The sequence below is a fragment of the Cherax quadricarinatus genome, chromosome 35 (assembly GCF_038502225.1).
Source record: "Cherax quadricarinatus isolate ZL_2023a chromosome 35, ASM3850222v1, whole genome shotgun sequence".
Lineage (NCBI taxonomy): Eukaryota > Metazoa > Arthropoda > Malacostraca > Decapoda > Parastacidae > Cherax > Cherax quadricarinatus.
Window position 1 is genome coordinate 11816599 of NC_091326.1, and position 14534 is coordinate 11831132.

A 14534-nucleotide genomic window follows, 5' to 3' on the forward strand; every position below is an offset into this window, starting at 1 on the left:
GTAAACTGATTCTACCCATTGCACTGACCTTTGTCCAGTGTTTCTTCAGGCACAGCAAACATTATCCTAAACCAGCCAGGGTTGGCACAGTGCATTTTCTGGCCTGGTAATATGCAAACGCCTCCCTTTACCAAAGCCATAAACAGAGCTGTTAAAGAAAAGCAACAGTAAAATAGAACGGAATTCTGTAATACAGTTTTCTTTTATGGTATGTCTCTAACATAACTCAGTAAGCTATAAATGCATAAATTTGTGCATTTGGCTAGTAATATGGTAATCATTCAGAGCCCTACAAATAGTAACAATCTAAACAATACGTATATGGATGGGTCTTTAAACCAACAGCTAAATCTTAATAAGTAAAAGGTTAAATTTTATTGAAATTTTAAGTTAGAAGAAATGTGCTGAACAAAATATTTTGTCATTTAACCCGTAAACGGTCCAAACGTATATATACATTCTCTCCCGTAGTGCCTCAAATTTTTTGAGAAAAAAAAAATTGCTTTTTAATAGGAAAAAAAAGAGCATATGGTACCCAGGCATCCCCAATATTTTAATATGGCGCACAGTGAGTGCGCACACCCATTCTCTCATGTCTACGTGACTCGGGCTTATCATGTTATTGTTGAATGTATGACAGATAAAACATATATACGTTTGGGGCACTAGCGGTAAAAATGTATATATGTTTGGACCATTTACGGGTTAAGGGGGCTGACTCCTAAAACAAAAGAGCATCCTCAAAGAGAACTACATTACAATAAACATTCAAAAGTTTAAGCAAATATCCTAAAGATTTAACTATAGTTACTTAAAATATTTCTGCATATTTAAGATATATATGGCTCAAAATAAGTTGGGGATAAACAGATAAACAAATAGCCAGTGAACATTAATTTTATATTTCTGACTGTTTAATAGAAAGAATAAAATCTCTGATAGACAACAGGTAATGACTTTTAAGCCTCCCATTTCTCAGGTGTTACACATGATACCCCTTTACAGATTCAGCACTTTTTCTTGAATATGACTAATTACAAATCTTTCTTTCAACACACCAGCCGTATCCCCCCCAATGTAGGGTGGCCCAAAAAGAAAAATGAAAGTTTCTCTTTACTAAATTTAAAATGTATACAGGAGAAGGTGTTACTAGCCCCATGCTCCCAGCATTTTAGTCACCTCTTACAACACACATGACTTAGGGAGGAAGAATTCTGTTCTGCTTCCTCATGGAGATAAGAGGATATAAACAAGAACAAGAACTAGTAAGCAAATAGAAAACCCAGAGGGGTGTGTGTGTATATATATATATATATATATATATATATATGATTGTACATGCATGTGTAGCGTGACCTAAGTGTAAGTAGAGGTAGCAAGACGTACCTGAAATCTACAATTACAAATATCATAATTTAGAATTGGCATGCATAATATTTGGGAAAAATCTTAATGGTGATATATTCACAGTAATATTGTGTTTATATAAAGTAGTAACACAGATTTGTTCCACATTTTAATTCTATTTTCGAAGAGTTCGATAAGCGATATGTTCGAAATTTGAGGTTCCACTGTACTGTAAAAGACAAGGTTTTGCCTACTCAGGACTTGACAAAAGCCTATTCTCCATGCAAAACATTGTCATAAAAGTTTCCAACTGCTGCTTGTGTATATCAATACAATTTACCAGTATTTCTATACCATCTATCATATACATATTGTATTTATACATTCATTTTGCTTAAAATAGAAGAATAAAACCAATTCAAATTAAATCAAATAAATTTCAATTGTAAAGTTTATAGCTCTTTCTACAAAAATTATTAAAACATATGAAAATTTTGCTTAGGTAGTAGGCTGGTAGCCAGCAACCGCCCAGGAAGGTACTACCGTCCTGCCAAGCGAGTGTAAAATGAAAGCCTGTAATTGTTTTACATGATGGTAGGATTGCTGGTGTCCTTTTTTCTGTCTCAAACATGCAAGATTTCAGGTACGTCTTGCTACTTCTACTTACACTTAGAACATAAGAACATAAGAAAGAAGGAGCACTGCAGCAGGCCTACTGACCCATGCGAGGCAGGTCCGTGTTACTGCCCAGCTTAGACCAGTGACCCACCTAGTCTGACCACTTCCACTTAGGTCACACTACACATACAGTGGAACCTCAAATATCGAACTTTCCTCATCCAGAAGTCTGTTCGAGTGCCTTTACCGAATGAATTTATTCCCATCAAGAATAATGTAAATTAGATTAGTCCATTTCAGACTCTTAAAAATACACTTACAAAAATACGCTTACATAATTGGTTGTGTTGGGAGCAGTTCGATTTTTGAGGTTCCACTGTATATGTACAAGCACATATATACACACCCCTCTGGGCTTTCTTCTATTTTCTTTCTAGTTCTTATTGTTTATTTCCTCTTGTCTCCATGGGAAAGTGGAACAGAATTCTTCCTCTGTAAGCCATGCTTGTTGTAAGAGGCGACTAAAATGCCGGAAGCAAGGGGCTAGTAACCTCTTCTCCTGTATATATTACTAAATGTAAAAGGAGAAACTTTCGTTTTTCCTTTTGGGCCACCCCGCCTCGGCGGGATACGGCCAGTGTGTTGAAAGAAAGAAGAAATTTCAATTGTAAAGTTTATAGCTCTTTCTACAAAAATTATTAAAACATAAGCAAAATTTTCATAGGTAGTAGGCTGGTAGGCAGCAACCGCCCAGGAAGGCACTATTGTCCTGCCAAGTGAGTGTAAAACGAAAGCCTGTAATTGTTTTACATGATCGTAGGATTGCTGTGTCCTTTTTTTTTGTCTCGTAAACATGCAAGATTTCAGGTACGTCTTGCTGCTTCTACTTACACTTAGGTCACACTACACATACATGTACAAGTATATATATACACACCCCTCTGGGTTTTCTGCTATTTTCTTTCTAGTTCCTGTTCTTGTTTATTTCCTCTTATCTCCATGGGGAAGTGGAACAGAATTCTTCCTCTGTAAGCCATGCGTGTTGTTAGAGGCAGCTAAAATGCCGGAATCAAGGGGCTAGTAACCCCTTCTGTACAAATTACTAAATTTAAAGAGACTTTCGCTTTTTCTCTTTTGGGCCACCCTGCCTTGGTGGGATACGGCTGGTTTGTGTGTGGGGAGGGGGGGGGGGGGAATTGTACAATTACCACTCCTTGCTACCAGCATCCTTGGTTTACCTCATTTATTAACACTGTACCCTACATTCCATTGATACCTTATCTATTTTCATATTTTAAACTCAAATTTTAACCTAAATTTTAGTGTATTTATGTCTACAGCATAAGAACCCCTCTTCCATTCCAAATTACACATTTCATACATCTAATTTTTCCCACCTTAGTTTTGCATATGTTTATTTTGTACACTAAGCAAAAGATCTTCAGCTTTCTCCTTGCTGAAAATCAAACACACAGGTTTTGACACCACCGTACTCTTCTACATTCCCATTTTTTTACATCCTCAAAACTGCATCTGACATTTTTCTGTCTAGTCTATGATTCACCTTGTTTTATACACACTTGACACATCCACTCCTAAATATCTAGATACATTTTACTTCATCTCCAATCTGACATTCATTCGGAAAATTTCTTAAGAGCTTCTCTTACACTCATCACCTTGCTCTTTTCTATGCTTTCAACTGCCTTGTAAATACATACCATCCCATGCTATAATAATTTCAATTAGAGCAGAATGCAGTTTCTTTTATCCTGCAATATAATTTGTGGAATGTCAATGTTTCAAAGCCCTTCACTGATGGTTTAGAAATTTACATACTGTACTTGTAATATATCATTGGCTAGCAATTAAAAGGTGTGAAATTCTCCCAAAACTCCTTAATTACTCACCCATTTCACGATCCTTAGTACAAGGCTGGAGGAAAGCCTGCATGTTAGCCCATAAAAAAAGACCAGCCGTAGCTTTCTTCGTCACTACTCCCATAGCCTGTAGACGCTGTCGAGCCTTGTGGTATGCTGTATAAAGTCTCTGTTGGTTTGTGGGAATGTAGAAATCATCACACCACTCTGTTCAAACAAAACATATTAATTCAATTAAACCCTCAGCTCTAAGATTTTTTTTTTTTGTCTTCACTACCTCCAGTAGTTTTTTTTTTTTTTCCCTATTATGTACATTTTTTTCCCCCTTCACACTGGTCATTTCAGTCCCTCAGTTCCTAGCCATCTTTCAAGAAGTGCACAAACATCACAATTCAAAGGAGGGTAAAACTACTATGAACAAAGATGTACAATGTATCCAGACAGTATTTTTGATTCAAGTTAAATGGGTCTCTTCAGGTCGAAGGAAAAACTCAAGCATTATTCACAGCAAGGAGTGACCTGATTTCTTAGCCTTTATCTGATATTTTCACTGATTTGAGCACAAATTCTTGGTTGAAATGAAATTATCCTTTTGATAAATAAAGTTTGGAACTTGCACACCAAGTCCTAGTCTCCAATTTGCCCACGGAGTTACACACTCTCCATTAGTTCATAATTGTCAAAATTCATATGTAGTTTTAGTCAAGTTAAGTAGAATATATCCCTGCTCTTACTGCCTGTAAAGTACTAACATCTTTGTGTTCATATGCTGCTTCCTGTTCCACAAAACATATTCAGTAGTCCCCCATATCTGCAGGGGATACATTCCAAGACATATGGTGGATAGTAGCAAACCCTATACAGTGGACCCCCAGTTTACGATATTTCATTCCAGAAGTATGTTCAGGTGCCATTACTGAATGAATTTGTTCCCATAAGGAATATTGTGAATTAGATTAGTCCATTTCAGACCCCCAAACATGCACGTACAAACGCACTTACATAAATACACTTACATAACTGGTCGCATTGGGAGCTGATCGTAAAGCGGGGGTCCGCTGTATACAAGTCGTTTTTCGTTTACATATATACCTATGATACAAGTTTAGCTGATAAATTATGCACAACAAGTGGAGAATTAGCACTTTTTTTTTAATGATGGGAAGCACTTCACGACTTCTCTTAGACTTTGAAGAACTGCCACCATCATGGCTTTTGTGTTTTGCGAACATTATGAAGCAAAATTAAGTGTTATTTTCAGGTCAGGGTAGACTGAATAACAAACTGCAGAAACTGAACTTGCATATATGGGGATCCTACTGTATTATTCTTTTTTTTCCAGAAACTGTTTGCAAGGAAGAATATACACAACTGTCACTATCATTCATGGGTTTAATTTTTTGCTTATTAGTAACACACTGCAGCACTGTATAACCCTTTTGGGTTTAGCAATTAGTTTTATCATATCTGTTGGTAACACCATTATATTTATGCCACATCAGTACCAACACTGACACTTGTGCAATGAAAATGAGGTTATGAGATGAACCACTATTATCAGTGTTATGATGAGGTGATGAGACTCACACAGAAAGCGTGACTCAATGAACAGCACTACAGCATGACACTTCACCTGACTCACCCATTTCCCTTGGCACTATGACCCTTACACCCTTAATGCTGGTGAAGGCTCTTGATCCAAGGAATTAGACCTGACCTTCCCCCTCCCCCCTTTCCTATAAACCTGATTAGCTTCCATTTCACAGGCACTGTATGATCCTTACAGGTTTAATACTTTCCCCGTAAATAATAATATCAGTAATCATAATCATATAAAAGTACACCTACCATCCGACTTACGACCGAGTTCGGTTCCGAGAAACCGGTTGTAAGTCGAAATGGATAAGTCGAACTTTACTACTGAATATCAACATCACATTTTTGTAATGACTTTATTGCTTTATTTTGGTATTTCATGTTTTACTTTACTTTTTATGCTGTTAGTACTGTATTTTATACTGTAAGGTTTAGGATAAACACTGTGTACAACACAAATAGTAGTTTATTTCTCAGAAATTTGGCATAAAAAACACGGTCATAAGTCGAGCAGGTCGTAAGTCGGATGGTAGGTGTACAGTGGACCCTCGACATTCGATACTAATCCGTTCCTGAGAGCTATCAAATGTCGAAAATATCTAAAGTCGAATTAATTTTCCCCATAAGAAATAATGGAAATCAAATTAATCCGTGCAAGGCATGCAAAAGTATGAAAAAAAAAAAATTTACCACATGAAATATTAAGTTTAATGCAATAGAATAATTACAATAACAATAGATTAATAACAATAGAATAATTGACACTTACCTTCAATAAAGATCTGGTGATGATTGATGGGATGGGAGGAGGGGAGTGTGTGGATGGTGCTAGTGTTTAGAAGGGGAATCCCTTTCCATTAGGACTTGAACTGGCAGCCTCACCATGCCTTACCACACTGTGTATGCCACTACGATTCTTAAATCTTTCAAACCAACCTTTGCTGGCCTTAAATTCACTCACATCACCACTAGTTGCAGGCAATTTCTTTACCAAATCATGCACTCCGACACACGCGCTCCACTTTCGTACTTTGCAATTATCCCTTTCTTCATTTCAATAGTTATTAGCACCTTTTTTCTCGAAGAGTTAGCACTAGAAGCTTTCTTGGGGCCCATGGTTACTTATTTTGCAGAAACAAGCGCCAAAAACAGTGATAATATGGATAATATGGAATGTACCGAATGTATCCTTAGATGCGCACACACTGGCTGGCTTGTAAACACTGGCACACACGGTGCAGTTCAGGCCACACATGGACACGTCTCGTATGAATCGTATCGAATGTCGGGTTTTCCATCGAATGTTGAAGCGAAATTTTTGCGTTAAAATTCATCGAATGTCGGATTTATCGAATGCTGATGCCATCGAATGTCGGGGGTCCACTGTATATATTATTGTATAGGCTACTGTACTGAATTCCAGTATGTTAATTATTACAGATATATTCCATTACTAAATGGTATCTATAACAGAATGCATCTGAAGAACTACAAACTTACCTATATCATTAATAATAGTAGCAGCAGCATGTTGAGTAAGTTGAGGACAGGAGTGGTAGTGAGATAATGTTCGGAGACATGACAAGACCCACGGGTTCAAGCTGTGGATCACACCTAGTCGAAAACCAGGAATCGAGAAATCCTGAGAGAACCACAGTTGTTAAATATGCAGGTGTTAGATAATTTTAAAAATGATATACAGGAAGGTAAAAGAAATATGGCACTGGCACAATTTTTTTTTTTTTTTTTAAGATAACGATTACTAAAGAAAAATAATTTACCGAATTTGTAAAATCCACTTCTGTTGCATGTATAAAGGACACTTCACAACTCATAGCAATACTAGTAACTGCTTTAAGCCCCTTCACTTCATTGTGTGTTACCTTTTCATGTTCAACAAGGGCTCAATTAAGTTTCAGAATTATTTCTTTTTAAGAAGAGGCCTTAATATTTCCACATCTACCAGCATATAGGTAAAAAAAAAAAAAATTATAATGATTTAGGTATCTCAAATACAGTACAGCTAAAAGCATTCCTGATGCTATATTCTTTCATTCTAATATAAAAAAAATTCACCATTTTATAATCATAAGACAGATTTTGAGAGATTCATGGTTTTCAAATACAGCACTGTACGTACATTTTAGGTAAAAAACCACAAGACAACTTGTACCTATTTTGTAATGTATCAGGTTCATCTGCCTGTACTGTTAACAGCAATGAACAAATGCACAAAAAATACACGTTTATCCAGCAACAAACTGATGTTTTTCCTCTAATAAAAATAAATTTTGCAATTTATCTCATTATTATTTGTGTTTTATATATACTAACAGCTATTACTGTGTTGTACTACTTATGTTTTACAGTAGTCATTTATTATGTAATTCATAGCAAAACTCATGAAAATATGCATTGCCTTGAGCAGAGAACAGTTTTAATTCTGGCCACCACACGACAACAGATACTGGGTTGAAATTTCACCACCTCTTCTATGGTATCTCATTGCACAGTGAGAGATTTAAAATATTTTTTGTCGCCCTGAGAGAACTCTCAACTTATGTGGTCTAGAAGCTAGACAGCAAAATGCAGATTAACAACCTAAGCTCCCAAATGATTACACAATAATAAAAGTTGTGGACAGATAAATTACCTTTCCAGACAAACTTCAATGAATCCATGAATCCTGCTTGAATCAGACATACCTGTCACTCCTCATATTTCAACCTATTGTACATGAAGTGGGACAGCTAACAAACTTATGCCTGATACCATAAGGTCAGCATAAATTTGTTGGAATGATGCAAGACCCAGATCAATATACAGTATACACCATTAATTAGTTTATTCCTTTAATATGGCTATTTACCAATAATTAATAGTGAAAAGCCTGATAATACAAAGTCAATTACTTGCCAAACAGCTCACCTTACTAAATCCCCAAGCAACATGTGTTCGATGTGCATCAGGTAGAGACTCGAATCCCAGAACACTGTTGAAAGTTTGATCTTTGTCGTGTATTGAAAATGCATAAATCTCATCAATGATCACGTGAACTTCATGCCTGAAATGTCACAAGACTTAAGAGATAGTTCACTAGTGCATGAAGGTCCTCATCTCATGAACACCAAGATATAAACACTTATGAATAATGCACATAGGACTCAATAATGTTTGCCCTGTTAATCCCGTTACAGAAGGGCCCCGCTTTACGGCGTTCCGCTAATACGGCGATTTCAAATTATAACCAAAATTTGCTATACGGTGAGTGGTCTTTCAAATACGGCACACCCCACCCAGACTGCTTACATTCTCCGTGAGCACAACACTATTATATCAAGAAATTTTCCAAAATTTCAAGTGTTTTAAAGTTATTGCATATTTTATATTTTTTTTTTCTCTCTCAACAAGTCGGCCGTCTCCCACCGAGGCAGGGTGACCCAAAAAAAGAAAGAAAATCCCCAAAAAGAAAATACTTTCATCATCATTCAACACTTTCACCACACTCACACATTATCACTGTTTTTGCAGAGGTGCTCAGAATACAACAGTTTAGAAGCATACACATATAAAGATACACAACATATCCCTCCAAACTGCCAATATCCCAAACCCCTCCTTTAAAGTGCAGGCATTGTACTTCCCATTTCCAGGACTCGAGTCCGACTATATGAAAATATGTACTATGTACATATGATAATTATACTCATGTGAACCTGTACCTAAATATATTTACACACTGTGCTGGCATGCAGGTACACATTAAAATCACAAAGTTTCTCTCTCTAGTCGATGCCATATAATCTCTTGGGCACATTAAATGTCGTATAGTAAGTTAACCCCTTGACTATCACAACCCCAAATCCTGAGGTGTCTCCTGGTGTCGAAAAATTTTTTTGGGGAAAAAAAAAAATTATATTTTCTTATGAAATGATAGAGAATCTTTTCCCGGTGGTAATGACACCAAAAGAATTAAATTTGGTGGAAAACTCGTGGAATTACGCTCTCGTGAAGTTAGCGGCCTCGGCGATATTTACAAATCGGTGATTTTGCCCAAATTGAGCCCTATTTTTAGCAAATTCCATTGTTCCAATTGACCAAACTCATAGCTATTTCTTTAGAACTCCATTTGTTCTATCGATCGAGTACAAGAAACTGCCCATTTACCGATTTCAACTACCCAATAATACGGCCAGAAATTTGCAATTTGGCCAATTTCACGCAAATTAAAAAATATGCCAATTTTAAAATAGGGTCCAGAATGAACAATGCAGACATTCCTGGCTCTAAAATAACATTTTCTTTGTTCATCAGTCACATCTCCAGGCCCCTCTGATATTACTCTTGCTTTCTATTTTGAATTTTTAATCAAACAAAAAATAGAAGATTTACTGTTATGCAGACTACTGCAATATTGTAATAATTGTACAAATAATGTCAACCCATTCATGACTGCATATTAGAATGGCTACTTGGACATTTATTGGACAATGACATCATTTGTTTCCTTTTGAACATCGGCAAAAATCTAACATTTCCCCTACTTTGAACTCCATTTCAAGGTTCTTTTCATAGTAAAACCATTCAAAATCACCTCTGTTTCTATAATATGTTCTCCATTCTATCAAATGAGATGAAGAAAATGAGAATACATCCCTAAATACTATACGAAAATAGACCAAAGTCAGCATTTTAATTAAACACGGTCGGAGTTTTTTTTTCTCATTATGCACTGCGTGCTGCAGGATTTTTTTTTATATGGTGCACACTGACCACACAGACCCATTCTCTCACATGTGGGCCTACCAGCTTTCTCCTGCTTGATTTGAAGCCACTAGAATTTTTGAGTATATGTATGTCAAACACGGTGGCTCGCAAGACGTATGTATACGACCGAAACAGTCGAAAGGTTAATACGTATACACATTTCCATTAATCCACCTATGATATTTTATCAAAATTATATAATAAACATGCTACGTACTATATAAACATGATACATATACCCACAGTATAAAAACTGACAAATATGAGATTTGTTTACCCAGCATTTGGTAGGAAAGTCAAAGAATTACGTTTTCTCTAGTCAAACACCAGTAACTTAACTAGAAATTTATTCCTTTCGTATGCCTTCACTCTATAGCTATTCATGACCCTTGTGGGTTTAGAGCTTATTATTATAATAATAACTGGTAATAACAACAACTTGTAATAAAAATTTGTAATAATAATTTGTTAGAGCATCATTCCTTCTAAAAATTAAATGAGAATGGAAGTGTTGGTCTTTATTTATTCTACTGTATCAACGTGGAGACAACTTGTACACAATGTAAAGTGTTTGTATTATGGTACAATACAAACATGTATAAACGAACACCAGACGTGTTAGCCTGGTATGTTTACATTATGTGTGGGTGAGGTGGGGTGGGGAGGGCTGCCTTGGCTGGCTACCATACTTCCCAAACCTGACTTCCTACAAATAAAACTCACCTCTCACCCTACATTAAAACTACAAATATTTTAAGGTAATTAATGAATGTACTGTATATGTATTTTATCACTTTGGGGTGCTTTAATTAAATGTTGTAGCATATTACATGTGGGTGGGTTGGGGTGGGCTGACCTGGCTGGCTACCATACCTTCCAAACTCGACTTCATACAAATAAAACTCACCTCTCACCCTACATTAAGACCACAAATATTTTAAGGCAAGTATGGGTGCACTGTGTTGTGTATTATACTTTTTATCGTTTTTAATACCTAGTTCTATTGCTAACTTAATACAGTGGAACCTCGGCTTACAAACGCCCCACCATGCGAATTTTTCAGGATATGAACTGTCGTTCGGTCGATTTTTTGCTTCTGGATACGAAGGAAATTTCAGGATGCGAATTTCCCCCCTCAAGGGAGGTTCCTTAAATAAATAAATAAAATACTTATTTATTTGCAAAGGTTACAATGTGTGCTTACATCTCATAATATAATTGGAGCAAAGAAAGCCACTATCATGCCGAGGCATTTCGGGCAGACTTAACCTGATACTAATAGACTACTAAGTCTAGACAGGTGAAAAGTGTACAAGTGGTGGTTACCAATGTTTTGCTGATGGTGGTGCCAACTACTGGCAGCCATTTGAAGTTTCTTCTTAATGTTATTATATTGTATTATTATTCTATTGTATTATATTATTATTATTATTATAATTATTATTGTTAGGGAATTGGATCTGTGTTCCAGTTCCCTAAATTAATAATAATACGTATGTATTAATAATAATTATAATAATACGTACGTACTAAGAATAATAATTATAACAATAATAATAATACTAATAACAGTAATAATAATAATACGTTGTCATTTTTAGACATTTTTGGTAATTTTTTTCATATTTTTGTGTCAAATGCTTCAAAATACAAATTGGTAACCCTCTGGGTGGCTGTAGATACAGCTGCTATGACCACAGCTATCTTAGTGCCAACCAAGGGTCAAAAGGAATAGGATATGTGCTGCTCTGAGTGACCGCAGCAGACCCTTGGGATGCGTAATTTTGTCTTATATTGTACATTTTCTTACACAATGCCTCACCCAAAGAGACAGTATTTGCGTACAATCAGCAAGAAGCTCGGGAAGCTATTAGAAACTATGAAAAAAAGCTAGAGAAACTAAGGCAGCAGCAGAGCGAGGCAGCTGGCCGCCACTACCACCACCACCGTGGCCACAGTGATCATATATTCACCTATACGTATTTACATCTGTCTTGACCACACCTGTGGTTACATATGTAACAACCTCACCACTAATCATAGATAAACACAAGCTAGGTGTGGGGTTATGGACTGGGAAGATACTAGAGTGGGAGAGTAAACAGTGGATGCTTCCTGCCGCTGCTGGTGTCACCATCACTTGACATATTATAGCCTATTTTATTCATTCTAGAGTATACTATATCATGTTTCTATGTTGTTAATATTGTTTATGTCATATTAGATGAATTGTGATAGATAACTAAGCCATAGAGTTGATTTCAGCATTATTCTGTCATGCCTCCCGAGAGGCTGGAACGGATTAATTGCATTTCAGTTAATTTAAATGAAGAAAATTGACTCAGCATACGAACAAATCAGGATATGAACAAGGTCACGGAACAGATAAAATTCGTAAGCCAAGGTTCCACTGTATGTGTTGGTGTAAACTTGTTATCTGGCATTTATATGCATTTATAAGTGGAAAAAATGGTGTGCTGCTTTCTGGTAATGTCTGCTTTCCAGCAGTAGTCTGGAACCTAACCTGCTGTATAAGTGTTGCCCTACTGTTTACACGTGAAACGACCAGAAATTTTACCATTTTTTTTTTTGTACAGAAAAGTATCCCTCAAAGGAAGTTCCTTGATGCTAGTGAGGAACTTTTGATCCAAGGAAGTGGGCCTGCCTCCCCTTCCTTGGAGCAAACCTAACTGGCTTCCAGTCCCCTAGTCACTTAATGACCCCCAACAGGTTTAACACTTCCCCATGAATATAATGATACATAGGAAAGTAAATTCCCTCCTATGAACAATTACTGTAGTTTTTAAGTCTAAGCACCACTAATGTGACTTCTTTATAAGTTTGGGAGTCCCTAGCAGAGTGTAACAAGTAATTTTGACAATTAAACAATGATTAAATTGCAAAGATATAGAATTAGTAGGTACAACTTACTGTGCACATATTTCCATGATGTTTCTCAATTGGCTAGAGGAGTAAATATGACCAAGTGGATTATGGGGATTCAAAATCACACATGCACGAACACACCGACCCTTGTTCTCTACATTCTTGATGAGCTTTTTTAATTCTTCTGTGTGTAAGGCAAAGTCATCCTGATGAAAGAACATTTAACTATTAACACTTTTCATACCACTGCACGTTTTTCATAGAAATTTTAGAAAAAAAAAACTAAAACAGAAATAGGATGCTAAATTATTCTCTAAGACACAAAATGCAATGAAATTTTTTTAAGCCTACATTTTCATAAAGGATGAAAAATTTGAGGGTATACAGTTAATTTCCCTTTACTCATACAATACTTATTATTTGAATTACTGTATATAAGAGTCTAAATAAGAATAACTGCTGTAATCAATGATGCCACAATCCAATAGATACCAAAATAACAAAAACAGTTTTACAGCAAGATTTTTTTTTTTTTTTTTTTTTACTAGTTACCTTGCCAAGGCAATGTAGGTGAATGATGCTGGTGAATGTGTTTTCTTAGTCACCAATATTCACTTAAATCACCACTGACCCCTCTGACTGCATCATTCCCACTCTTCAGAGTGCAGGCACACCCCTTATCTCCAAAACTAAAGTTTGCTAACTGGTTTCTTTGGAGCCCTTGATAAAATTTATCCTGCTCACACTCCAACATTACATCCATTAAAAGTTCCTTGTCTCCATGAAAGCCCAAATCACCTCAACAACCTCCTCCTTCCAACTCTGAATTATATTCTTGGTTACCCCACATTGGCTTTTGTAGCAAGATTTACTTGTCATATTACAACAAAACTACCAGTGTAAAACAAGCAACGGGTTTTCATTTCACATTCATATGGCTGGATGGTAGCACCTCCTTAGATGGATGCTATACATCAACTTGTAGTAAATCTACAAACACAACCAACCCATGTTTATTTGCATGGACAGGTCAATGGCCATAAGTGAACAATGCATGCAAGATGACAAGCATTGGAGTGTAAACACAATTAGAACAATTTGAACTAATTGAGTCTTTTGTATTTCAAATTTTATGAAAGCACTTAGAAATGTGCAAGTTCCCATAACCAATATATTGACCCCCTTAATATACTGTACAGCCTCTCCTCACTTAGTGATGTCCTCATTTACCGACACCTCAGGATTACAACGGGCTCTTTGACCAGTATTTATACCTGAATAATGTATATTAGAGCTGATTTCATCTATTCTGAGTTTTTCAATATACAGTACACTACTGTAAAAACATTTAAAAATATACCAGAAATGTTATAAATGGTGCAAAGGTGACATTAAAACCATGCTACGAGTGGGGTCTGAACCCGCAGTCAGAGTCTCAAA

The 14534-nt window shown here is 36.2% G+C and overlaps 1 protein-coding gene across 6 annotated transcripts in view; it reads right to left on the reverse strand.

Annotated features, from left to right (window-relative positions):
* The window catches only part of LOC128694982 (probable inactive 1-aminocyclopropane-1-carboxylate synthase-like protein 2), a 42606-nt gene that overhangs the window by 11094 nt on the left and 16978 nt on the right, over positions 1–14534 (reverse strand). For all 6 annotated transcript variants that reach the window (XR_008407937.2, XM_053785346.2, XM_053785347.1 and 3 more), the window contains 5 exons: positions 13140–13300; positions 8370–8505; positions 6942–7083; positions 3876–4052; positions 29–148 (listed from right to left, as the gene is read on the reverse strand). Coding sequence is in view for 5 of the 6 variants with exons in the window: in XM_053785346.2 (XP_053641321.1) it covers positions 29–148; positions 3876–4052; positions 6942–7083; positions 8370–8505; positions 13140–13300 (736 nt within the window). In the remaining variant the exon portion in view is untranslated. The remainder of the gene's footprint in view (positions 1–28; positions 149–3875; positions 4053–6941; positions 7084–8369; positions 8506–13139; positions 13301–14534) is intronic.